At 32.1% G+C, this 27,384-nt stretch overlaps 1 protein-coding gene across 1 annotated transcript in view; it reads right to left on the bottom strand.

The window, feature by feature from the left end:
* LOC147078529 (uncharacterized) overlaps positions 1-27,384 on the bottom strand; it is a 280,531-nt gene that overhangs the window by 212,231 nt on the left and 40,916 nt on the right. The window contains exon 2 of the mRNA XM_085960208.1: positions 25,839-25,877. Coding sequence (XP_085816334.1) covers positions 25,839-25,877 — 39 coding nt within the window. The remainder of the gene's footprint in view (positions 1-25,838; positions 25,878-27,384) is intronic.

Genomic DNA, 27,384 nt, shown 5'->3' with positions numbered 1-27,384 from the left:
TAATAAAATATTATTTTTAAATAAGTATATTTCAAATCATTCCTTCAAGCTGGGTGTCATTAAATGGAATTCGTTTAGTAAAATTCGTCTCAGATAAACTACATTAGACAAGCCGTGTCAAAATGTGTAAAATGAAGACGTCACGTTATAGTAATTATTAATTAATGTAATAAAACGCGTTGTGCGTCGTGCCCCCACCGAAAGAGCCAAAGGCCGCAACGTGACGCCACTGTATCGGCTACCCTGCTTTATATATCAGAGGTCCACAAAATTTCCACCATTCATAGTAATATTTGAATCATTACTATAATATATTTATATTTTCATTCATTATCACGATACGTAAACACCTACACATTATATTCCTTTTTCTCATAATATTTAAAAAATCTCACCGTACCAACCTCAAAATAATAAAAAATAAACAAAATACAAGTTTGATTGAATGACCAAGAGAGGGAAGTCAATACGAAAAGAGTAACGTAAACTCTGTAGACGATAATAAGCACCGCCTACTTCTAGAGCAGTGTTTCCCAACCTTATTTGTGCCATTCCCCACTTCAACGCTTCAAAGATCTCCATGTCCCCTCCCTATCAAAATTTCATAGTTTACTAACAAATTCTGAAAAAAAATAATTGCTTCAAACAAAAAATGCAAATAGGCAATACTATTTTTAATTAAACTTTCGTAAGTAGGTACCTATGTTCCTATGTATATTATATTAGATATACTCGTATATTAGATAACTCGGAAGAAAATTAGTGCAATCCTTGTGAGCAGCAAAGAGTTTTTATGTGAGGTACTAATTTGGTCAATTTTAATCTTAAATCTCCACAGTTTGTGATATGAAAACGATTTCTTTTTTCAGTAACAAATCATTTATAGCGCTAAAGCGCCGCATTCAACTGAATACTATGATGGGAATGGCACAGTAATTTTCTCGGAAAGTCATGGTTGCAATATCAAAAAAATATTTTCTAAAATGCGTTTTTTAACAACAACAAAAATGTACCAAATACTAATGATTTGCACATTGCCCCCCAAAACATTCAAATTGACCCCAGGTGGGGCATACGCCCCACGTTGGGAAACACTGTTCTAGAGCATAGAATATGTGCATCTTTATCTATTTATAAAATTCTTCTAAAATGCTTCTTTTAATGTGTAAACCGACAAGAATCGTGTTTTATTTAGTCATGAATTTTATATCAGTACTATACGACCAAAAGAGGTTGGACGGTATTTAATATACGGCCATATATTTCCGATACAACATGTCACGGTGAAGTGTGATACGGCGAACTGCATACGTACAATTTTCCGGACACGGCTTTTATGATGGTGTCTGAATTAATATACTTAAATAGATAAATAAAACTAAACAAACATGCTATATGGAAAATACAGCTTTGAAGTTTATTTTTAAAGATTCGTTGATATCATAACCTTTTGAGCGCAAGCGGTCTAATTTAAATATCGTGATGTCCTATTACCATTTATTTGATATGATACCAAGTAGGTAGTTAGGTACTCGGTCCGGTAGTGCCTGTGGGGTTAACTAACCGTAACAACGTCGGTTGCCCATGCCTACCCAATGCTCATACGTTTACTAGGCACTATGCCGCACTATAAGCTCGCTTACCAGAAATGATAATATAACGTTGGTAATAAATACAATACACCTATGCTCGAGAACTGAGCTATATTTTCTAGTTCCAAATTTGATTTTAAATTTATCAATATTCCGAATTGAGTTACATGAACAGCTTTATGTAGGTTTTACTTATATTAGGAGTATTTTATTTTATTAAATTCATGTCCAGGTTTAAAGTAACCAATGAATTCTTCTTCTTCTTGCGCTATCTTCTTAGATAGTTTTGAGTTTTCATAATATGGGCGAGCATCTATGTTTTTTTTAAAAGGTTTAATCTATACATAATTACTTGATAATTTTTTATTCGTTTGAGGACGCCAACGTTAGTAACTGTTATTTCAAGGCATATTGAAGTATATTATCAAGGGAATATAATGTATTTTTTTCATTGCCAGAAGAAGGAAAAATCAATGTTTCAAACGTAGAATACATTTATTGGCATGGTCTACCCCGTTTTTGTCAACATATACTTTACATAACGACTTGTATTTTTTTTTTGGATAGCTATAGAGTTTCAAAATCTCCCAATCAGAGAGAATTCACCAGCGAAATTGCATGCTTTGACCAGCGACGTAGTGGCACCGCGAAAAAATATTAATACTAGCATCACAGACAAATATACCTAATTCCGATCGGCTATACCCCAATACACTAAATTTTGACACATGGTTTTGAATGTGTGAGGGCCCTACAAAAATGAACCACACATTATAGACAAGCAACAGTATGTATTGCAACCTTCAAATACACCAATGTTGAATGATTGTCAGTGCATACGCCGAGAGCACTTGTCAGAGCGAATCACAAGCGTTTTCTTTCTTAATACGTGTTTAAGTTTATTTACTCTTCCACGCTTGAAATTGGTTGCCTGTTACTTCACAGTCCACTGGTATTTCAGTTCCCATTATTTCCGAGTTCCCTAATGCCAACGGTAGTCACTATGTTATATCAAGGTATATTAAGCACACGATCAAGGTATATAATATGTTTTTTTCATTGCCAGAAAAAGGAAAAATCACAGTTTTAAACGTAGAATATATTTTTGTGTATTGGCATGGTCTACCTAGTTTTTGTCAACATCTACTAATTTACACACGATTTGTATTATTTTGATGGTTGTGGGAGTTCTTCCTATCAGAGAGCACGCAGCGCCGAAGTTGCATGCTTTAAAAGCAATTGTAATAATACGATTGAACACGTATTGTACCTATACATAATGTTTCCGTGAAAACTATTTTTAATAATGCAATAGGTCACTTTTCTTGAATCACATTATGCTACCTTATTAATTTTATCTTCGTTTTATACACGGATCAAATGACACAAACTAGATAAAGGCTGTCTTCTGGAATAATTTTTACTAATTATATTGTTAAGATTATTAAAATAAACTAAATCTCCATGAAATCCAATCTATTTTGAATACCTATTTGAACGTTTGATATAAGCCACGTGCCCGAACTTACTGTCCGTTTACTAATTTGGAGTGACGTTAGAAGGTGTTTTATTAGTAAAAAATGCATATACATTTACTAGTATCACTCACTTTGCAAATTAAAGTATTGTACTTAGTATGAATACTTAATGTCAAATAAATAAATTAATATGAAACTATGTTGTAGAATGTAGTACCTCAGTGACAAAAGTATGTGCATGCTGGGTAATGGAATAATTATTATAATATTCTTCTTATTGTGCCATCCCCTAGCGGAGGTCGGCCACCATCAAGGCGATCTTATCTTTGTCGTCTGCTACCCGGAACAGTTCGGTGGAGCTGCACTCGTACCAATCACGGAGGTTCTTAAGCCACGAAATGCGGCGCCGTCCTCTGCTACGCTTTCCATTGATTTTTTCTTGAATGACAAGTTGGGGAATGCTGTATTTTTGTCCTCTCATAATGTGGCCGAGGTATTGTAGTTTCCTGGTTTTGATACTACGTAAAATTTCTCGGTCCTTCCCCATTCGATTGAGAACTTCACCCGGTCAGTCCAAGGAATTTTGAGGATGCGTCTATACAGCCACATCTCGAAAGCTTCAAGTCTCTGTGACATCTCTTGGTTTAGCGTCCATACTGCCATACCATAGAAAAGAATTGAGAGCACATAACAACGTACCATACGCAGTCTCAGACCTAGGTTAAGATCTCGATTGCTAAGGAGGCGTCTCTGTTTTGAGAAAGGCGCTCCTTGCGATCTCAATTCTAGTTTTTATTTAATTTATTAAGTTTATATTATAATATTTAGTTTATATTATATTATTTAGTTTATTAAGTTTATATTATAATATAAAGGACATGAAAACGAACATTTTATGTTCCGTATTTATGTGAGTATTCGATATGATAAAATTCGTCGTACACAATATAAAATGGTAACTGGGTAGGTATATCGCAGGACGAATTCAGTCATGCAATGTTACCGAGATTGACGAAATAATTAAGTTTATCGGAATTATTTTGCAACGTAATAACATGGATAGAGAGCGATGAAAAAAACTTGGTTGCCGATGATGGGTGGTATAATAGTCGAAATAGCTATCCACTAATAAATAACTTTGTAGAAGTTGCTGTGGAATTTGTGTAAAGTAAATTATATATAAGTACCTAATTCAATAGTTCAAAATAAAATGAAGTCAAAATAATAGTAACATGCTTCGAAAACTCAATATAAGTACATAGCACTTACCTTTATATTGATTTGTTTTATTTTTAGATACAACTTATTTGAGTAAAATTGAATAAAAAAACAATAGTCAGTTGTGGTTGTAGTTTTTGGAATAATATATTTTTACATCTTATGAGAATGTTCAAATTAAAGATGAATATTTGGATTGACTTAAGATAGTGACACACTGGCAGCAAAATGCTAAAATCGATAAAATAATAGACAAAACGATGCAAACACAAAACTTCAAATAAATACACACTCGACTATTAAAATTAAATATAAAATATTCCCATAAATCTTAAATACCTACATGCAATTTTAATGAGAAAATTAATACCTATATGCAATATTAGGTACATATGAGTTTATTTTGCGTATTCTCAAAAAATAAAATACTGCAAAAAGTTATTAAGTACGCCATAATATTATGAAGTTACGTATATTACTGGAAACCGTTTTTTTTTTTGAAAACGTTTTTAATTTAAGTCGATTTAACTGGAAGTCTATTTTTACGAAATGCTACGAGAATAAGATCAGTCACGATCGAACAAGGGTTTGAAACCAGGTTCCGTTTATTATTTTATGATGGTTAGGCTATACAGACAACAAATACAAAGCCCTCATGTATCTTCTGAAATATTATCAATATTTTATGCGCCTTTTATTTACGTGATGAATTTTCATGGATGATACATCCTCACACAGAAAGCAACCCACTTATTACACATTATTTTTGTGTTTACTGATTTAGGCTGAAAACTACCTTTAATGAAGATATTCTACCGATAATATTGTTTATTAAAATTTCTATTGGCTGACAGTATTAATTATGTAATCTAACTATAATTATGATAAAACGTATAACATCAATTTTATTTGAGGCATTGGGGATATAGGTAAACATAATATATGATCCGAATATCTGACAAAATATGCCTTCATAGTAGATTTTATTTGAAATCAAATCTCATTCATTATATTATGCACCTATGACAAATACCTAGTCATTTATTTTCACGACAGTATTTTTTTTTTAAATAAACACTACTCAGTTTCGTGGGATGAATATTGATACTGATAAGACAGCGGTTATAAAATAGTTCAAAGAGTACGCACACAATATCAAATCTACCTGAAAACACACACACTCGTACGAAATCGATTAAAATTACTAACTTGCATATGAATACATCATCTCTGTTTGTCGTTGTTCCAGATAAACATCACCTGTTGACAAAATTTTATGACAATTATAACGATTATTGAACAAAAACATTATTTAGTGGCGATTGATAAATCACAGGTAATAATTGAAATGTTGAGAATGACCCGAAAGACATATTTCAGGTTAGGTACCTACTATTTGTTACTAACTTTATATTATATAGTTTCACTAAGGATGTATAATTATGTATTTAAACTCCTAATGGCTTTTCCTTATATTTCTTGGCTGGAAGTTGCTAACAAGGTGACAATGATATATTCTACATTGAATATAAAAATGTCACAGTTTCAACGGTTTAACACTAGAGCTAAACTTGGGCTAATATAATACTTATTGGGCTCCCAAAAACCCAATCCGTTATAATGTTATATATATATATAATGTATTATATGTCAATAACGCGTGTTAATAATAATATGTGAGTGACGCTATTTTCCAGTGGCAGAGGATGGAGGTAGGCTGTTAAGATCAGCCATAGATAGTGTACACAAAACTTTGGCAGTCAAACAGTTCATTGAAATACGACTACAATTTACAGATGGTATTGGTTAGTTTTTAAAAATCTATTAAACCCTACGAAAACCAACCCAAAATAGATAATATTCAAAAAATACTCGTCCATCTATAAAATATCTAAAATTATGTAATTAAATCATACATAACTTTGGATATTTTATAAATAGAATAATATTTTGTATATTTATTATAGTTCGGTTTAGGCATGGCTTAATGAATTTAAAAAATGAACCAACAACATGTAAATAATATGTATTCTTAATCCAACGAATAAATATAAATGAAAAAGTATGTACCATTTTCACCCAAAATATACTAAAACTATTATGGTTTGGTTAAGGCAGGGTTTAATTGATTTTTAGAAACTAACTAACACCATCTGAAAATTGTAGTCTTAGTGTATGAATAACAAAGTAGGTATAATGTGCACTATTTATGGCGGATCTTAACAGCCCCACTCCATCCTTCGCTATAGTTATTTTCATTTATTTTGTTTAATTGTAATCAAATTCAAAATATTTTTTTTAAATTGAAATTGTGTAAAAAATATAAAATTATTTATATGATGTTTTAAAAGAAATGTTATATATCTTTTTAAATAAACTATTATTACGTTTAGTTTGGTCTTTTGATCGGTGAGTGGTAATAAAAATGAGCCAAGAACTTGGAAATTACTGTAATGCATGCCATCCGCGGGTACCTAATGGTACAACACTCAACTAGTCACGGTCCTCGCCCGCAAGTGACTATTCCAAATGAGATAGTGACATACACCGTTTCATAACATAATATTTTGAATGTCTCGAGAAGAATATCCGGTGGATAATGAACGAAAATTCAATTTAATGCACGGAGGTGTTCGTTCTATCACAGAACACCGTCCATTTACATACACTAATTATGATTATTATGCCTAGATAGAACGAGATTAGATTTCCTTTCGAAGCCTGTACCCAATTTGGGCCGATTTAGTAAGCAAATTAAAGGCACTTTGGAACAAACGTGTAATAATAGATCTACATTACAATTCTGCGTGTAATATGTACGTATATAAATTATTTGCTATCCGTTGGCATTCACATTCACTCATATATGACGCGATGTGGCCAAAATATTATACAGTTGTATTCGTACAATACCGATGATACTCAACTTATTTAGATCTATAATCCGATGTGGATATTGAGCGCCTCCGCAAGGTCATTTTAGGGGTGAGGGGGCTGACATGGCTCTAGACTAGGGGCTCGGCGCGGGGGTCTAAGACGATTTGGCACCGGACAACTGGACGCCACGGAATTCGAAAATAAATAGACGTTAGGTACTTATAGGTACTTTAAAAAAATATTCAATATTATTATTTATATTTAAATGATTATATTATGATCTAATAGTTGGTGAGAATGTACATATGCAAACGTAAACAATGATTTAATTGTGCATATGTTTAAGTTCAAACGAAAAAAGAGTTTTTTATTTTATATAATGCTTTAGGCATGGTAATTCTCAATCCGCGATAAAGAATACATTATGTTAAGAGTAAAATGAATTCAAACTACTAGTAGTAGATAGAAACTGATTAAAATACCTCGTCTACGTTCTGTATACGTGTCTACGACAGTGCGGCGTCCAATTGTCCGGAGGCCAGTCGTCCCATTCCCCGGCGCGGCGGGTCGACCAGATAAATGAGATAAACACATAATTCTTAAATTTGCTGTAATTAGTCTGGGGTTGTTACCATTTTAAAATATATGGTTATGTGTTGATAGTTGACAACTCCATAATTCAATGTGTTAAAAATCGCTAAAATACACTGAATTTTATTTGACCTCGAACTCCATTTGGAAAATGCCACTGTAGAACGTCAGACTGCTTTTAACCATAGCGATAGGTAGGGGGGGGGGGGGCGTTTCAGGATCTGGGGGCCATGAGGAGGGCTATAATGCTAGTAGGGGATTCTAGAAAAAATATAAGGATGCAATATTTTCCATTTTAAAGTATTTAATATTATCAATAATTATGTGTTCATTTTCAATTCAAAATAAACTTACAATTATAAAATTTGTTATTCAAGATATTCAGCGTTTAGAAAATAAAATGTAGGTAGAATGTTGTTACCTGAAAACAACACTAGGATAAGTCAAAAATAGTAATTTAGAGATACTTAAACTATAATGTATGTTTCATACAAATCAAATCGCTAACTATAGATATTATGTTTAGTTTGTTTTTTTCTGCGGTTTATAATTAATAGTCGACAATGGTGAAATTTTTTGTATAACATTATTATTAACAGTAGGTTATTTCAGTAATCCCACTGTTGCTTTGAAGTTACATGACATTTTTTAATAAATGCAGCATTTCTATTTTTCTTTTAAATGGGTTATTATATTTTTTTATAAAAAAAATCTCTGATTTATTATGTATGTATAAGCTTTCAGCAATCGATCGGCATACTTATCTCAAAATCGACTTTTTCACTTTATCTCTTGAGTGTATCTGCTTGTAAAAGCTTAGTAAGTGAGCGAAACACGTATCAAAGAAAAATATCTATTGTTGTGAATATATTTTTAAAGACTTACTTAAAAAAACGTTTTTTTCTATAAAATGAAAATGTTGAATCTACTTCCAGATATAGCTTTTTGTGGTATATTTATAAATCCATTGACGAAAATCCAGTTTGAAGTTTCATTGAAATTAAAATGCTTTAAGTATAATATTATTTGTATATAAAAAATACGAATTAATATTAAAAACTGAGGTTTACAGTACCTATTTTAATTTGGCTGATATTATCCACCTCAAGGAATACGGGCTTAAAGCGTTTGTAATTCTTGATGATTTTTACCGATTCACTATAGCGGGGTATTAAAGGAAACATGTCAAGAAATGAATGACTACAAAATCATTGTTGGCCTAGAAAATTATCTAGGCTGGTTTATAAACGACAGAAGCGTAGGTAGTTCAGATCGTTATATTTGACTATGTCGAGGAACCAACCCATAATGAGGTTTTAATAGTAGCTGGTATATTATTTCATATGCAGGCACTGATAATTTGACAAAAATATATATCTAATGTTCTACTTAAAACAGCTAAGTATAAGAATTATACGGACTACAATTCGGAATTGTAAGGTACATTAATTCAAACATAATCAGTTACATGAAAATCAGGTCACGTGTTAATTATATAATAATTAAATACATGATTATTTTATATCTTGGAAGTTTTCCGTGTAAATTAAGATACTTATATATAATCTACGGTATAACAGTCCGATGATAAAATAAATATTTGTATTATTAGCTAATTAATATGTGAATATAAATTCAATATTCTGAGAAAAAAGATTTTGACAATTTGGTTGTAAAATTTTGTGTGGTTTGTAACTACGGATTACGGGTGCGCAAGATTTTAGTAGGATACAGGTAAATATTTTACGTTGAGCATGACTCAGAAGATCACATACCTACCTAGTATATTTAAATATAATAATTTGTTAGAAAAAAGTTTTGACAGAAAGTAAATAGAGAGAGAGAGAAAAATAGAGGTTAGACGAGTGTGAAATATGGTGCTGGATGGAAATACAGAATAACAAGTCTATGGTCAATGAACTACAGATTCGACAGATACCTACTGTTTTCAGTTTGCTTGAGTTAGTGAAACAATGAAAAAAAAAACAAACGGTAGAAATTTGGTGAGGGAAAATGTCGGAGAGGATGAGGAAAATAAAAAGCTATCTGCATGTGAACGGACCAAATCAAGAATACCACGAGTTTTCCACTACCACTTTTAAAGCCGTAGGGAAGGCTATTAATGAAGGAATATTAACAATCTACTAAGTACTTATTATACAATACTAATATTACTAAAAACTAATCATAAAATATTGTAAGAAATAAATATTGCAATGTAATATTATAATTCATTGAAAGCTTTCACGGGAGCTCAACACGAGCTTCTGAATAGAGCTTTTAAAGTTACCTGCTTAGAATTTTGACGTGCATATTATTATTGAATCGGGTGTTTGCGAAGAGGGGCGGTTGTAAAAACTTGAAGCCACAGAGAAAAAAAACAATGCGTCTCATCATCGTATCGCCGTGGAAACAATGGGATCTCCAGGAATTCTTCATCACAAGATTCACAAGTTGAGTTGTTACAAAAAATCACGCGAATTTTTGACTATTTGCAGGTGTTGACAACCGTGTCCGGTAAATTTTACGTAAAAATTTATACATACAAAGATTGAAGTAAATAGAAAAATAAGTAAATTATAAATACAAGTCGATGTAACATTATCGCGTGAAGGTGGTGCCATGCTCTTAACTGCGATACCTAATGTCTTCACAGGCAATCATTGGCCCTGTCATCAAGCCGTGTCTAGCAAGAATAGAAAGATAAAAATGGCAACGATAAGAGAATCAACATTTTTTTTAAATTGAGAATTTATTTGTTTTATCCTAAAGCTAAACCAAGAGATGTCACGGAGACTTGAAACTTTCGAGATGTGGCTATATAGACGCATACTCAAAATTCCTTGGACTGATCGGGTGACAAATGTTGAAGTTCTCAATCGATTGGGGAAGGACTGAGAAGTTCTACGTAGTATCAAAACCAGGAAACTACAGTACCTTGGCCACATTATGAGAGAACAAAAGTACAGCATTCCCCAACTTGTCATTCAAGGAAAGATCAATGGGAAGCATAGCAGAGGACGGCGCCGCATTTCGTGGCTTAAGAACCTCCGTGATTGGTACGAGTGCAGCTCCACTGAACTGTTCCGGGTAGCAGACGACAAAGATAAGATCGCCTTGATGGTGGCCGACCTCCGCTAGGGGATGGCACAATAAGAAGAAGATTTGTTTTATACTAACTAAATTTCAAGAAAATTTAACCGTATCTAGGTAAAATGCGTTGGGAGTATTCAATATTAGCATTAATAACATTATACCAATCGGTTATCTAAATTCTAATGCATTCATTCATTCACTTGTATGACGGTAGGTTATAAATAACCGAACTATTTCTATACATACACAATAACATCACCTTGTTAAAAGATGGTCTCACTAGAGAGGCACCGGTAGCCCTTGATTTGTAATATGTAATAATATCGCGTTATCGTCAGATTAGTGAATGGTAAATGTCAATGGGTAATAAAACAATATTGCGAATATTTTATAAAAAAAAATAAAGAAATCTGAAACTGGTTTGCAATAACTGATCGTCAACATATTATACCAAATACCCACCGGTGAATAGGCCAAACCAAAAATGCAGGTAAGTAGGAAGAATTGCCTGGTAGATATATTATTATTATTATTATTGTGAAAGACGCAAAAAATATTGAATATAACAATATGTATAAAAGAAACTAGAAGAAAAAATATAGGTAACTATTCAATTTTTATCACTTGTTTAACCCACATATTTTAAGAAATTATTAAGCTCTTTTAGAAGGTGATAAAACTATATCTCAAAAAATACAGTTTTAGCTGTTTTTAATAAAATAAACATACTGCATAGTCGGTTTATGTATGCTGCAACAATACCTAAACTGAAATTGATAATATCAATATATTATAAGTAATTAAATAGGATTTCAAGCTATACGTAATATCATGGCCCCCACAAGGGGAGGGATAACAAGTATCTAGCCTAGGGGCCCGGCGTGGCGGGTCGATCAAATATTTAAGATAAACACACATCACAAATTTACTCTAATAGTAGGTAAAAAAGTCGCCTGCGGCGCTATTTCATAAGAAAATTTTTTTCATTTAAAAAATGTGATATTGAATGCAATTTGATTGTTTTATGTTGATACTTTGACAACTAGATAATTCAAGTAGATGTATTAAAACAACATAAAATCCCTAAAAATAAATCGAAGGCCCTTACTTTTACCTCTGACAATTTTTAAAATACTTCTGTTATGCGTCACACATGCCATTAAACTTAGCGGTAGGTAGGGGGCCCGCCAAAGATCCTGGCCGGGGGGCCCGTTTTAGGATGTGGGGGACATGCGTAATATTCAAATAAGTAAGTATATTTTATACAAAAAACGTTTTTTTGTTATTGCCGTTTTCTTATTTTCTAAAGAGTTTACCATACTTTATTTTACTGCCAAAATATTCATTAAAACGGACATTTAATATACTTTTTTTGTACTAAATCGTATGTTTATTTTTTAATGTGTTGATTATTTTAAATTAAAATAAGCAATGAAATTGCTATTTTCAAATTTGCTCGCAGTCGATCACTCGTAACTAAATGAAATAATTTGTTTTAAGCTTGGAATTATTATATTAATTCTGTCTCTTGTCAATGACGATTTTTCGTGAACCATCGATTCAAGATGCCATTTAGTCATAATGATTGACATCGTCATTGTGACCGAATATAGCACAGTTAAGACGTTCAGGTATTCAAAAATGCGTATTAAATATTAACAATAAATTCCCACGATACGTTGTATTCAATATTATAATAATTTACATAAATAGATAGAAGTACTTCATTATACTTAAATTTGAATATAAAAGACTACTCGCATAAGGTTCGCGATGCGCTGTACCCAAGCGCACGTACTTGATTATGGATAATTGCGCAAACGACCGCGCTGGACGGCCTTGCTGCCGGCAGTTGACTGCTGCCCTTATAAACAGGGTTACCAATAATAATAATTTATAGTTATTTTTTAATATCAAAGATGCTAGATCTAGTTATACAAAATAAATTAGGGAATTGAACATTACTTCGATACTAAATATTCTATTAAAATAAATTACAGTGAGTACCTATGTATTTACTGACTCATATTTTTATTTTTATTTATTTATTTATATCAACCAACATGAACAATCATAGATGTACACAATGAGATACTTATAAAAAAATGAATATGTGATCGTCCCAATAACAGGCAGGCACGGAAAGCGTGAAAAAATCATTTAGATACCGAAAGACGAAACCTGGGTCGCAAAAACGACTCAAATGGAATAGTACAAAACTTTAATCTATTAGAATATAAATAAATCGGTTATGAAAAATCGCGTACAATGGATAGAAACAATAAAAATGATTATAAAAAAAACCTAAAAATATTCACGAAGAGATGAAAATTAGTGTTATGAAGCAACTTAATTTTGAAAGAGGCAAGAGAACAAACCAATTTCACTTGATCACTATGATGATTTATATTTATGTAGAGTCGAGCCACTGGACAATAGTTTAATAAAAAACTGTTTACATAGTAACAGCATGGTATTGATAAAGTTTTTTTTAATCTACAACGCAAGGAATTAGGAATAAAATAAAATATTAGTTTATAATATCATCAAACATTCAAATTTAATTCAAGATTATTCAGCTAATACAAAACCGCTTTATTTATATTAAAACCAATTATGTTCACGACGACACGTATATTGCCATGGATATACAATTAAAATAATATTTAGTGTCTCAAAATTTGAAATGTTTCTAAAATAGAATGAAATATTACTTATTTAAATTTAAAACTGCCAACCTTGGATTCAGGTCTGACCAGGGAAGCAACACCTTTACGTTCTGCTTTTGGACCCCGCCCACCAAATTTATTCATTTCTGAAGCCGGGCAGACGGTAGAGATTTATCCTTAATTTTAAATTTAAAGCCTATCTCTCACTGCAAATTATTCACTATCCATTTCTATTAATATTACTCAAGAAAAAATATATATATGATACATTATTAGCTTAATAAATAACAGTATTAAGTATACTACAGACACCGTTAATATTCATTTTTAAATTGATCAAAAAATTTGCTTTTTGTACACATTATTGGAAAATCAGACTGCTCTAAAATATTAATTGAATGTACAGTCATTCACAGTATTAGCACTCTATGTACCCTATGTGAGTATCAAATCTTAGGGCATATGGAAAATAAGCCAATAGGTCGATGACAGTTTACCTATATATAATATACCTATACCACGTATTGTAGTAATATATAGATTTGATAATAAAATTGAAAATGACTTTTAATTTATGAGAGATTTGTTCTGACTAGTTCAATAGTTCAAAGGATAAGGTCATTTTTTGCACAGATTAATATTTTAATATCAAAACCTGCATTTAAGGAAATATTTATATATATATATATTACTTTTTAATTTAGTAAGGAATGTCAACCCAAATATTCTTCAAAAAGAGTAAAGTATTTGATTCTGCATTACATTTGGTGTGTTTGAACTTGGATCGAACATGGTAATAAGATGGTAATTCACTTTTACTTTTATTTACTAACTTGAAAACAAACGTCCTTTCTGCATTAATTATTCAAAACGCAAAACCTTTACATTTTGAGTTATTTCTGTATAGAATTAGTGTATCGATTAAAAGATATGTTGAAGTTGAAGAGGTAGTATTAATTATTATAGATATATTATAAAATTGTTTGATGTTAAGAATAAATAAAAACAACACGCGTTTTTACACTTGGGTCGAAACTTGTCGTTGTAAATTTGTCGAAATCAAAGAGAAATTTAACAGGAAGCGGTAGCTTAAAATGTGTAAAAAACCGCTTGGGATGATTTACGCGCTTGTGTGATATCGTCCGCCTTTTTCGTGCGTTAATGCCATAATTCAAATTGTCTAATAGTCTCAGCTGCTAGATCAGAAATGGCGTATCGATTAATCTCCGAACAATAATTATCATTATCTTTATTTACGATTTACGAAACGGTAGAGGTGTGTCATTGGAAATGCTACGAATCCATATTGCGGTTAACGAGAGTTCAGTTGTTAATTTATAACGTACAACCCCTTTTACGATCATTTTAAGATAGTGAATTATAGCTCTACTCACTGCCAGTGATCGCGCTCAATAGCTTCATGTCAAAGACAACACAGGTACCTACCTATTTGATGCCATACATTATTGAGACAACTTTACTGTGAATTTTCACTAAAGTACTAAAATTACTGTAAAATTACTAACCAACTCTGAACCAATTGTGTTACTTACTATTTTCTAATGGCACAAAATATAACTACGACTATGCCAATGTCAGACAATTTTTTTTTCGCGTTTTCAATATTTCTACGCTCTCGATATTGCAAGGCCTTTTAGAAAAAAATCCAGAACCAGGACGCTCTGGCAGGGGTAGCATGGCTGCTAAGCAATCTGCTTCTCCCCTCCTCTGATATATCATCCTGTCGGAAACGGAACTGGTAAACGATTCATATCATAAAATTCATCGAATGGAAAATGTCAGAAAGACAGAAAGCTAATAGGTAGGTACTGGGTTAGTTTATTCATATACTTATAAGAATTACATGAGAGAAAACATACACGTATACACAAATTGTACATTTGAAAAGTATACTGACACGCAAATAAAGGGATGATTTATTTTAATCGGGTCGCGAAATAAAACAAATTATCTATAGTCTCATATTAGTTTGACAGATGCTTACAGCGCAGTATTTACTGATTTATAGTATGTAGTTTTATTTTTATAATTTCTAGTCTTCATAACTATTACAATAATAAATCATAACTCACTTTTTGTGCACGTAACTATATAATGAAATCGATGTGTTGACCCGACGCGAGATATTTAGATGCAATTTACATACTATGGGAATTATACGGCGGCAGACGTGATCAGGCTTTGACCCATAACATTGTGAAATAAATTGACTCTCGCTTTGAATTTTCTTCATGCTTATGATAATGGTGAGAAACAAATTTATTTTATTATGTACTTGCTTTATTAGAATCAGATTCTTCGATTATGTAAATTCAAACGATTTACATACATCGCAAATAAATCTGTTACAAATATTTTATCTTGAACAACACTACTAGACTAGGCATCAATGACTCCATAACAGGCAATTATTTGAAGCATATCATTTCAAAAACAAAATATATATAATTTGCCAATAACATCAGCTGTCTATCTATTATATGTATTCATATGTAAGTATATAGTTATTATAAATTTAATTGTTTGACCGCTTGCATAACCCGACCGGATACTTACATGACACTAATACGTATCCAGTTATGATACAGTACTTACGATAAAAAAAGGTTCTAAATAATTTTGAATATTTAACGCATACAGCACATACATACGATGATACAGAGTATTGTAAAACATTGATACAATATCAAAACTGGTGTCATATTACCACGTGATCTGCGGTTGTCGATATTAAAGCCTAACGAGCGAATACAGCGATGTAATTATTGTAAAAATATATTATATTCATATAGGCGTACTGGAATTGATGCCAAATAGTATCGTGGTCAAAATGCTATCGTGAGAGTACAATTTTTTAGCATAAGTTCGAATATTATTACATAGTTTATTATTTTATGGTTGTTTTTACTTTATTAAGAAAATGGCGGTAAATCTAAATGGTTTCGATTACTGATGAATGAACGACGGAGTGCACCAAAATGTTTTTCGTAAGTATATGGTATTTAATAGATTTTCCTAACCAGATAGTATAAACCTGCCTGCTGTTAGATATTGCTGAGTATCCGAGGTTAAAGTGAAAGTTAGTTGAGTCACAAATCATGAACGTGGAGGTGAGTAATTAATATTCATTAACTGATTTTCTGGCAAATCCTATTGTAAGGTCATTCATCGAGCATATTGACATAGCAATTGAAGGGCATGGGTTAGCTTAGCCTAATAACATTATACATGTACGAAATTGTAAATATGAATCGATAGGTTGTTTGGATAACAAGATAAAGCTAGTGGGGATCGAGCGAGACATTCCGATACAACATAAGTGATCTAATTTATCCTGTCGGCGATAGCGATTATAATATACATTACACCTATTGCTGTGCCACAGTATCAACTTCAGTACCGTATGGAAGATATTGTATAATCATGGCCCCCACAAGGAGGTGACAGGGTTCTAATCTGGGAGCCCGGCTTGGTGGATCGACCAGATAAGTGAGATAAACACACTTCACAAATTTGCTCTAATAGAAAAATGGTTGAGAGGTTTCAACATTTTAAAACACGTGGGTTTGTAAGGCAAGTTTTGATTATTGTGGATTTATTAAAAATACAAAAAATCATTAAAAACACACTGAATACCTTTAATTTTACCTGGAACACCAACCATTTGGAAAACGCTACTGTAAACCGTCACACTATCTTTAATTCTAGCAATAGGTAGGGGGCTTGCTTCGGGTTGTGGGGGCCATGCGTATAACTGATTGAAACTGCTGTCACATATATTATTTGGATTCTAAATATTCTTGTTATTATTAGAAGGTTGCTATAATTACAATATTAAAAAATAGCTCATTGGGCAATGATGTGGTAGGTTATCATTGACAGTGATGTAAATAAATCGTTTAAAAAATATAAACATTTTCAGTTTTTAAATTATAATATTCTGCCAAAGCTACCATCTGGCAGCACTAATCTGCACACGGTTCACGGGTCAAACAAAATCTTTCTTTTATAAAACTGTTGAATATTAATTTGGTGAGACTTGAAAAGATATAAAATTTGTTTTTTTATATGCGTAGTCAATGTAAGTAGTACGTAATGAGAATTTATTGCACACTCGTTTTCATTATCCATTAATCGACAATTTACATCAGAGCAATGGCGGCATTTTATAAATCGATTTATTCTGGTCACATACGGCATGAGCAAGTAGCGATGGTATATAATAGAGTATAATATAATATATGTATTATAATTGATTAAGCAATGCTTATTCGAAGTACATTAAAATTAAATCTAGGTAATTCGATTGCCGCTCAGACGTGATTTATTTGCGACGCTGCTTCTTCTGCAGTGATTGTCAAACTGTTCTGCCATCACTGAAGTTATAGATGTAGTAAATAAACAGACGTAGTTATACATACACTGCGTTTCCAATCATTCTGTGCTTCGGACTTAGCCGGGGTATAAACAAAATAAATTCAAAGCTTACGTTATAAATAATTATTTGCTTATGCATAACAGATAGTCAATGGTGATGCTTTATTGTGGACAGGTTAATGTTTTATAAAACACGCAGTCTAAGCCGGCTCTCACATTTAAACTCGTCATGCGAATACGTCGATGTGACGTAATCTTTATTCACAAAATACACGTTCCTAAATGGAGCTCCGCACATTGGTGGAATACGTCATTTTGGTTTGAAAAAAAAACAGCTGGAGTCATTTAACTTTGGCTTGCCATGTGACTGCCTTGCTTATACGCACACAAGAAAGTTTTTGCGTCCAGTTTTGATTTATGACTATTATCCCAGTCGAGACAATTTTCAATGTGCGACTGGGCTTAGGTTCATCGCGCACGACAACGACTTGTCGGTGTGATGTGGTGGATCACAAGCTGAACACTTCACATCACCCGTGGCTTGTGGTCAAACTTACACCACATTAACTCAATAACTAAGTTCTCGTGTTCAAACAGTCCCTGAAAATGACAACCTAGCCGGCGATTTGTTGTACTAACAAGTACTTGTCGTATACGCGCATCATAATAGATAGTTACTTCTTCATAGATGTCATATCACGTGATTTAATATACTACAAAAAATATTTAGTTTCAAACAAAATTATGTACCTACATTTTGGCAACTACAAATTATTAATAAGATCAGGAGTCTTGGTCGTAAAAAATTGTACTTGGTCTGTATAATTATTAAAGATAGACGTGGTTAACGCAATAGTGAAATTATAACTTGAGTTGAGAATCGCTGCGCCAGATCGGTCCATATTGGTGAACCGTTATAATGGAGTTCGTACATAGTTAATTTATGGAAGCTGCAGCACTAAAGCGTATGGAAATAATATCCCGCGCACGGCTCTAGGGGCAGAGCGCCTTGGAAGGAGGGCGTATGCAGATTACCACCGGATAGCGCCCGGTCGGTGATCATGACCGGCGCTAAATTGCTTTTACGGACGCTCAAATGGAAGCGGCTCATAGGGAGTACAGTAGGTAAAATATTTTAGAACAGCTGATAAAATTATCTACTCATGGAATCCCAAAGTAATACATTGAAAACGTATTTACTTTACCATGCCTTCGACACGGTCGTCACACGGTTCGTCCCGTTTGAAAAAAAAAATTCGGCAGGATGATGTGTTCAGCATTGTCTATTCAATAAATTGTTTTGAATTCTCTGGCAAAATATTTGGTAGTATTAGGCTGCTCGAGATCGAACGCATGTTCACTTTTTTCATCTTTTTGCCGTGGGAGCAATACAGTAAATTTTGTGTTGCGCTGTGTACAGAGGGGAAAAGTGGCTGCGGTGGGTGGGTAACTTTGCTGTATAGTATATAGGAATGCTGCATCTATTTATTTAACTTAATCTTAATCTCAGTACCAGTCGCGTGTGATTCATAGATGCTGTATACGCGGAGCATGCCAAAAAATAATCGATAGTTTTGAAATAATTATATTGTAATTTAACTTCACTATAGTTTCCTCTAATTGTTCTATATTATAAAAAGTGGATATAAAATATGTATTTTTTCAACTGCATCCCCACAACTAAAAGTCACCGCACGCCTCTATTGAGGACTCATACTAATGTGGGGTATTACAGGATGTCAACCAAATTTCTTGAAAGTGTCCCCATAATATTATTAAGTCGGTTGAAAGGAAAAAACTTCAAATTTGTACGACCTTCAGTTAAATTTAAACCAAACCAATCGACTATTAAAACTTGGTTTCCACGGGGGCTAAACATATAACTTAGCATTTAGTACGATGTTACACGAACTGGCGATATAATAATATTATTGTGATGGTTCCTTAAAATAATGGAGTACACTTTGAAAGCAGTAAAAAGATTTTATTGGAAAGTTTTAGAAGAAATTCTGGACATTTGGATAATTTCATTATTTATTTATTATTGTTGAAATAATAGTTTTACACACGCAAGACGTTTTATTGGACAGTGGTAAACAATAATCATGGGATTAGGTATCAATTTTATAGGTGAATTTTAGGCTAATCTTTCTGTTAATAAAATTTATTTACATGCTGCATTTTTCTTAATTTATTAAAAATGCCAGCATAAGAATTTTGATTTTTAAATAATATTGTAAAAATTTTACGTCATTCAATTGTAATTATGTAATTAAAGACGCCGTTTGGTGACAGGTAGGTAGGTAGTTATTAAAGTGTGTAAAATTTTTAATAATAATGTCTGACAATTAATATTGGTGGTGGTATAACATCGCCCTTATTTGGCGAAAATTATTATATTATACAACAGTTTTAAGCGACGTATTCAGTTAAAATGCCTTATGGGGAAATCCATGGTATTAAACATATGTACCTATATTAAAAATTGCATCGTTAGTATATTTCAATACATCGACAAAAATCTCCACCTGTTCGAAAATAACAAAAAATACAATAATTAACTGTAGACTTCTCATAAAAGAAAATTTAAAACAGGTGCGTGTATTCTAATTTGAATGCCTAAATTTGACTTTTATGAGAATTGCGGTGTGAAATTACTTTCCTTTTAAAAAGTGAAAAAGGCGTGGCCGTTTGCTGCACTAAAGATTATGGTAAAATAGTTACACTTAACAACCACCTGCTTGTATCTTTTTACCATAAGATTAAGGGCATGTTATTAACGACCTTTTTGATAATAGGGTACAACTACTAGCAGAAAAAATAGTGGGATGAGAATATTGGATTTCATATTATATTTTTAAAGAATCGACCTGTCCATTCATAAAATAATTCAAAAGCCATTACTTACTTACATGATTAGAACATGTTTAGGATAATGATGACAATTAATCACTAGGGAAATATACAACATTATTGTCTATAATATCACTGTGTAACAACAGTGGAGTGGAACAATAATGATAACCTAACCTAACCTAACAAATAACCCAGTAGTAGGTATATCGGTTATTTAAATAAAAAATCCGCTGGCTTCCGCTAAATAGATAATAAAAAAGAAAAATACAGAAATAGTGAAAAAAATCTCGAATTAAAATGTTATAAGTACTTTGTTTTTTGTAAGTCGCCAATTATTTGCGTTAGGTACAATTATTACTGACATATTTTTTTTAATAGAAACAATTTTTGCATCACCACATACCACATACATTAGTGAATGAAACTAAATTCACATTGTTTTTTTTTTTAATTATTAATAACCATATCCTTGCTTTTTTGTACAAGGTGGTTGTTAATAATTTTGAACAATCACAAACACCCAGGCTGCTGGATTCGCGCCAGTATGATTTTGGATTTGGAAAAATATACTGGCGCGAATCCAACAGAAACGCCCAGGCTTTGAGAAAATCTCATAAATATACTGTGTCCTCATCGGGAATCAAACCCAGAGCTCCCGAAGGTCAGCGCCTTATACACCGCACTACGAGAGCTGCCTAATAATACATATAAAAACTATTTATCGCACATGCGATATTTTATAAAAAAAATATGGGAAAAACGTAGATAATATAATATGGGTCTAAAAATTTAAATTATTGTCATTCTTTAGCATTGTTATAAAATATACGAAATAATAAATACGTTGTAAGTTGTGTAAACAGGATTGCTGGAATTCTGTAAAAGCTTTTTAACAAATTTTAACTGATGATTTAGGGGAGGAAAAATGACTATCCCCAGGTCTCATAAAAATATTGTTATGAATAGAGGCGAAGAAAGTTGTTTAAATAAGAGGGTTGATAGTATGAGAGTGCTACAAAATTAATTAAAACTATTACATTATTTTTCAAACAGGTAAGTGTGCAGTTAGATACTCGTACCTACCAATGAAGGTTAAAATTTATACTTAATAAGTAAAATTGTCTAGCTGATACTTTGTACGAAATATTATATTATTTATAATGTATAAGTACAATAAATTATTTAAAAAAGTATGTATTATATATTTGATTAGTAGGTAATTAGTAACTAAATATTGAAATTTGCTAAATATATACATTATATTCAGGGAACTGAGAATGTTCTGTGATTATATTATTACGCAGTGCATAAGACCTATATAGGTACAACCAGTAAATGATATGGAAATAAATGAGAGCTTAATTAAATGTTAAGAGCAAAAAGCTCCTCATGAATCACTATCTTATATAAATATGTACGATTCCCAATATCAAATTATACCTACAGCCTATGTTGATACAATTTTATTGTAATAAATTAAATATTTATTTTTCAGAACTCAGGTATATAAAAAGCCAGTTGCCTATTTTTGTTCGGTCATATACAAAAAACTATTCAGTCTCGGTGGAGAAAGCAGAAATAATGTGCATTGAATCGTGCCCTTAATAAAGTGGAAAGTCCTTGAAAATCATTTTTTAGCATTTTGAAGCATTAACAAAACGGCAGAATACCAAAGTATGGAGGTTTTGTGATTTTAGTTAGGGTCGCAACGGGGGTGTAGACTGTGGAATACTGATTATAATGAAGAAGGGTAGTAATATTATTAATACTGTTGTAAATTGTGTATTTTTAAAGAGTTTTAATAATAGAATATATTATGCCACTTTCAACAGTTTCAACACGTTTTTTTATTATATAATTTATGGTGGCCCTAATTTTCGTTAATGTACTATTCAATGACATTAATATTATGGACGAAGGATCTGGAAAAAAAAATGACACTCACTTTTTGTCGGATCTGCCGAATGGCATAATCTGTTCTAACGCCATTACAATAAAGGTGATATTGCTGTAAATTCCCGATGCGTGATATCGCATAATGGAAATTGCGTGACGTCTACCTATACATGTACGAATGTCGCTATGTGCGAATTTACTTGCTAGCTACTGCATTGAGTACGTTGTCCATTAATAAAGTCATTGGTACTATTGTACGTATAGATTTAATTTTACTAGGTACTATATAATACGAAGAATAATTGAGCGGGTTAACAACTACATACTTACATATTATATCTTTGATAATAAATGTAAATTGACGGTGGTGTGTTTGACGAGATTGCCCGAAGAAACAAACTGTCATATTTTTCTATAATCTAAGTGTCATAGAGTGAATTTGGGTGCTTAAATAGTATTTCCAAAGTGACCTTCATTAAGTATATTATAAGCGTAGTGTTCAACCAATGTGTGCTATCAATACTCACGTGTGCATGTGTAATATGAACCTATAATGAAAGATATATCCAAAAAAATACAAGTAGTGCAAAGTGGCATGGAAATGTGCTTGTTGGGTTTAACACTACAAAAGAAACTAATGGATAGGTAATGAGACAGATAAGAGTACACGCGATACATGTCGTCATACAATGGTACTCTGAGCGTATTAAACGGTCACAACCCCTTAAGCCCGTTGAATCGAGTTGATGTACGTGGCAGTGAAAAGTAGGGACCGATAAGAGTGAAAAGAACTAGATGAGGCCATCATCCAGCAGTGAATTGACCCTACTGATGATGATGATGATGATGATGATGATATGAGGCCATTGAATGGCAGAAATCACAATATATTTTCATGAACAGAAATCATAAGTTTATATGAGTAGTACAGAATTAAATAGATAGGTATTTTGATTTTCGCTTATGGATATATATGGTGAATTTATTATATGTAGTTAATTTTTAATGCCAGGTCCAAACGACGCTCGTATAGATCATACATAATATAGAGCATTCATGAATATTAAATTAATTAATAGACGAGCTTTATTGCAACAATTACATCGTGAAAGACACTAAGTGTACTTAATTAGTTTTTAATTATGTACTTACTATAATTATTCTCATTTAGAATTCAAAAAGTATTTGAAATTATTTAAACAAAATTTTTTATATTACATATCTTAGGTACCTAGCCTATAATAAACAAATTATTTCTGAGTTCCCTGTAAACAATCATGAAAACAAGATATTTTTGTATCGTACCGACCTACAATAAGTCCCGTTGGCTTGGATAAAATAAACCGGCAACCAAAAATAGATATGCAAAAAAAAATTGCGCAAAGAAATTCCGACAAACGAAATAAAATGCAAAAATATTTTATTGCTTTACAACTGGCAGTAATTCCGAACCGTTAGAAACACAGTTACTTGAAATCGCAACCCTTAACGACTGCCGCCATAAAATCGCAACAAGCTTTTTTCGGCTGCAGATAGTTTTGCGAAATAATAACTAAGCAGAAGAAAGTTATTAGCGAAGGGTGACGTATTTTTTTAATAGAAAAAAGCTTTTGTTCTATTAAAGCTTTTGATGTTTGTTGTGACACGATTTTTAAACAAATAAGGATAGCAATAAATAAGAAAGTTACTTAGTTAGATGTTTTACCATTTAAAAAAGGTATGTTTTGCTGTAGTATTGTGATAATATGACCTTGTGTAATATCTTATTTAAAACACTTTTCTGGGTAAAAGACATTAGGTACCATAAAAATATGCATGAAATTTGGTATTCATTTTATTTGTGAAAACAATAATATTCTTTCTCGGAATTTCTAACAATTATGTTTAACTCAATGGTTAATAAGTTAATAATTATAAGTATTTAGTATAATGTAAATAGCGTTGATTAATTACGTAATAATGTTAGTTTAATAATTTCTATCTAATTTAAGTGATAAGTATTCATTTGAAAATTAAGAATATCAATCTATCTCATTGATATACTACTAGATGAGCAGTTCCCATACAAGTGTCATTTTAAAAACGTACCACAAAAGATATAACGAATATCGTCTTATAATATTTCCTTGTAGGTATAATGCGTTAAGACCGTTAACATGGATTCCCGAATTTCACCCGTATTGCCCTGGCTGTAAAACTAAATTTGCGTTCTTGGAATAGTGAACCTAAGGGTGGCTGCAACGCAAAACAGATAGAGCAAGTCGTCATGCGCTGACTATTAGTTAGAGTAAGATGCAAGCTAGATCGGGCTTACTCAGTAAGTTTTAACAAAGGCCGACTCGCTGAAAATCGGGCGTCATTTTAAGAAGCATATGATTCATCCAGTAGTATATCAATGATCTATCTAGAAAATAAACAAAACCCTTCACCCTGTGGAGGCCGATATACTCCAAAAAGTTATTTAACTCAGTGTTTTTTTTTATATAAGTATTATATTTTCGCGGTATATTTTCCGCGAACAGATTATATTATATTCTATCTTCTTATAGCGTTTAAAGACCAGTTTGATGTTTTCATTTGAGTTGCCTAGAGTCATAACTAACAACGCAAAAAACTACCAGATAACTGTTTTTTGTAATTAGAAGAAAAGTATTGAACTCCCTTGAATGGTAATGAGTGAGTCGATTTCCATTATTTTTTTGAATATATAATACTCCTAAGGTTGCAGACACACAGCACTGATGTGAGTTATGACTATGACAGTTAACTTTGTCAACGATATTCACATTGTTTACAGTTTAAACGGTACCTATAAAGTGACTTTTGATAGCCACATATTTTTCTTTATATAATATGTATATTGATGCCTTTAGAATCACTTGGTATATTTCGCTGAAAAATGACAAATTGTAAAATATGAGTTATGACTCTAGGCGACTCATTTATTACTCTAAACATTAGTTTCACAATTTATGTAGATAATATATTATCGTATATAGTGTTACATAAGTACATATTATTCTGAATAAGTTTGACTAATGTGTTAATCCATTATAGGTAACAAAATATTACAGTAATAAAAATTGTGAATTATCAAATAATATAATAAATATTATAACGTAACATATAATTTATGATAAAAATGCTGACGTTGTATTATGACTTACCAAATTGTTTATCTCTCATCGCCGTAGTTTCGTATACATCTGAAACGAAAATAAATTTAGAATTAATTTAAAAACTTAAAATCTTTCGATATGCCTAAATTACAATTTGATTGCTCATGAGAACATATTATATTATATTATATTGTACTGGTAGATACTTCATATATTAGGTGCGTAGCTGTCAGTTGAGGTGCGCATATTAAAATGGACACATTTGAAAATAATTTGTAAAGTGCATGTCATTCAAAAATTTCTTTGGTGAAATCTGTGACTAATATTAAAATATATTAGATTACGTCTTGTGAATGTTTAAGCATACGATTACACTTTAGCATAATTGTAGAAACATTTATTTATAGTTAGGTAAGTAATTGAAAAAATATTGTAAAGAATCATGGCAAGGAAAGACGTATGTTGGGTAAACTCCAAAAGACCACAAAATAAACGAATTGATAATGAAGCAGACCAAAATATGCGATGTGTTGGTTGGTGGTTACAAACATGTTCAGGTGGCAATAAGCAAGAATGTGGTACCTACTCAAGTACAAATTACGATTATCTTCAAATGCAATGTGGTAACCTGTACAATATAAAATAAAGATTTCGATTGCATATTTTGTTCAAATTATTAATATGCAACAATCCTCATTTTCTACAAATAGTTTCCCATGTTGCATTTGAAGTATGAGCAATACTTAGAACTACCATCGAAGTTTACAGTTTCGGGTCACGGCCTGACTATAAAGGGCCTTGCAATTGCGGTAGCTCGGCGAGTGGATAACCATTAGAGTTTAGTTTGGACAAATTACGCCATACACTTAGTAAGTAGGTAGCCAACGTGAACTAAACGGTACAATCTGTGGGTTCGACGAATTGATATTATTGTCATTATTGATGATAATAAACGCCTAGTTGGGTTCCGGGCACAGTAAAATAAATATTGGTTATATTGATTCAGTTAGGGCCAAGATATACGGTGTTGCAAATCGACGCAGTCTGTGGTGTCACAACACAGGTCTTGCTTGATTCCAAAAACAATAATTGAATACAAGCAAGAACCACCACAGTTTTCGTCAATTTTCTGCAAATTAAAGCGCCGCGTGTCTTATGTCTTAGTCCAGATATTCGCATGAATTTGGCAGCTAAAAACTAAGAACTGAGAACAGTAGATCCATCATCATAATGGGATGATTAAAAAATTTTTTTTTTTTATTATTCAATATTTCATATTACGTAGGTATTTACCTAGTGACATCCGTTAGTACAGTAAAGTTATTGGAATAGGTAAATGGTGTTTTATTTATATATGTATAATAAGGTCCTCAGTATGTGTACTAGAATCATTCTACAATGACACCATGGGTACAATAAAAGCATTTTGAAGTTGTATTAGTATGGTCTGCTAACATTAAAACAGGCATCGTAGCAAACAATAGTTACCAATGAAATTGGGAATTGCCTATGGTGAAATTCTAAAATGTTTTTAGTCACAGAATAGATTAATTTTAAGTTTAACTACTCTGAATCCAGTATACAGGGTTTAAAT

Source organism: Rhyacophila brunnea, unplaced genomic scaffold (assembly GCF_057557595.1).
Source record: "Rhyacophila brunnea isolate RB1 unplaced genomic scaffold, BYU_Rbru_1.0 scaffold_11, whole genome shotgun sequence".
In the NCBI taxonomy this organism is placed as follows: domain Eukaryota; kingdom Metazoa; phylum Arthropoda; class Insecta; order Trichoptera; family Rhyacophilidae; genus Rhyacophila; species Rhyacophila brunnea.
Note: the sequence above shows the minus strand (reverse complement) of the source record. Positions and strands in the feature narration are given on the sequence as shown.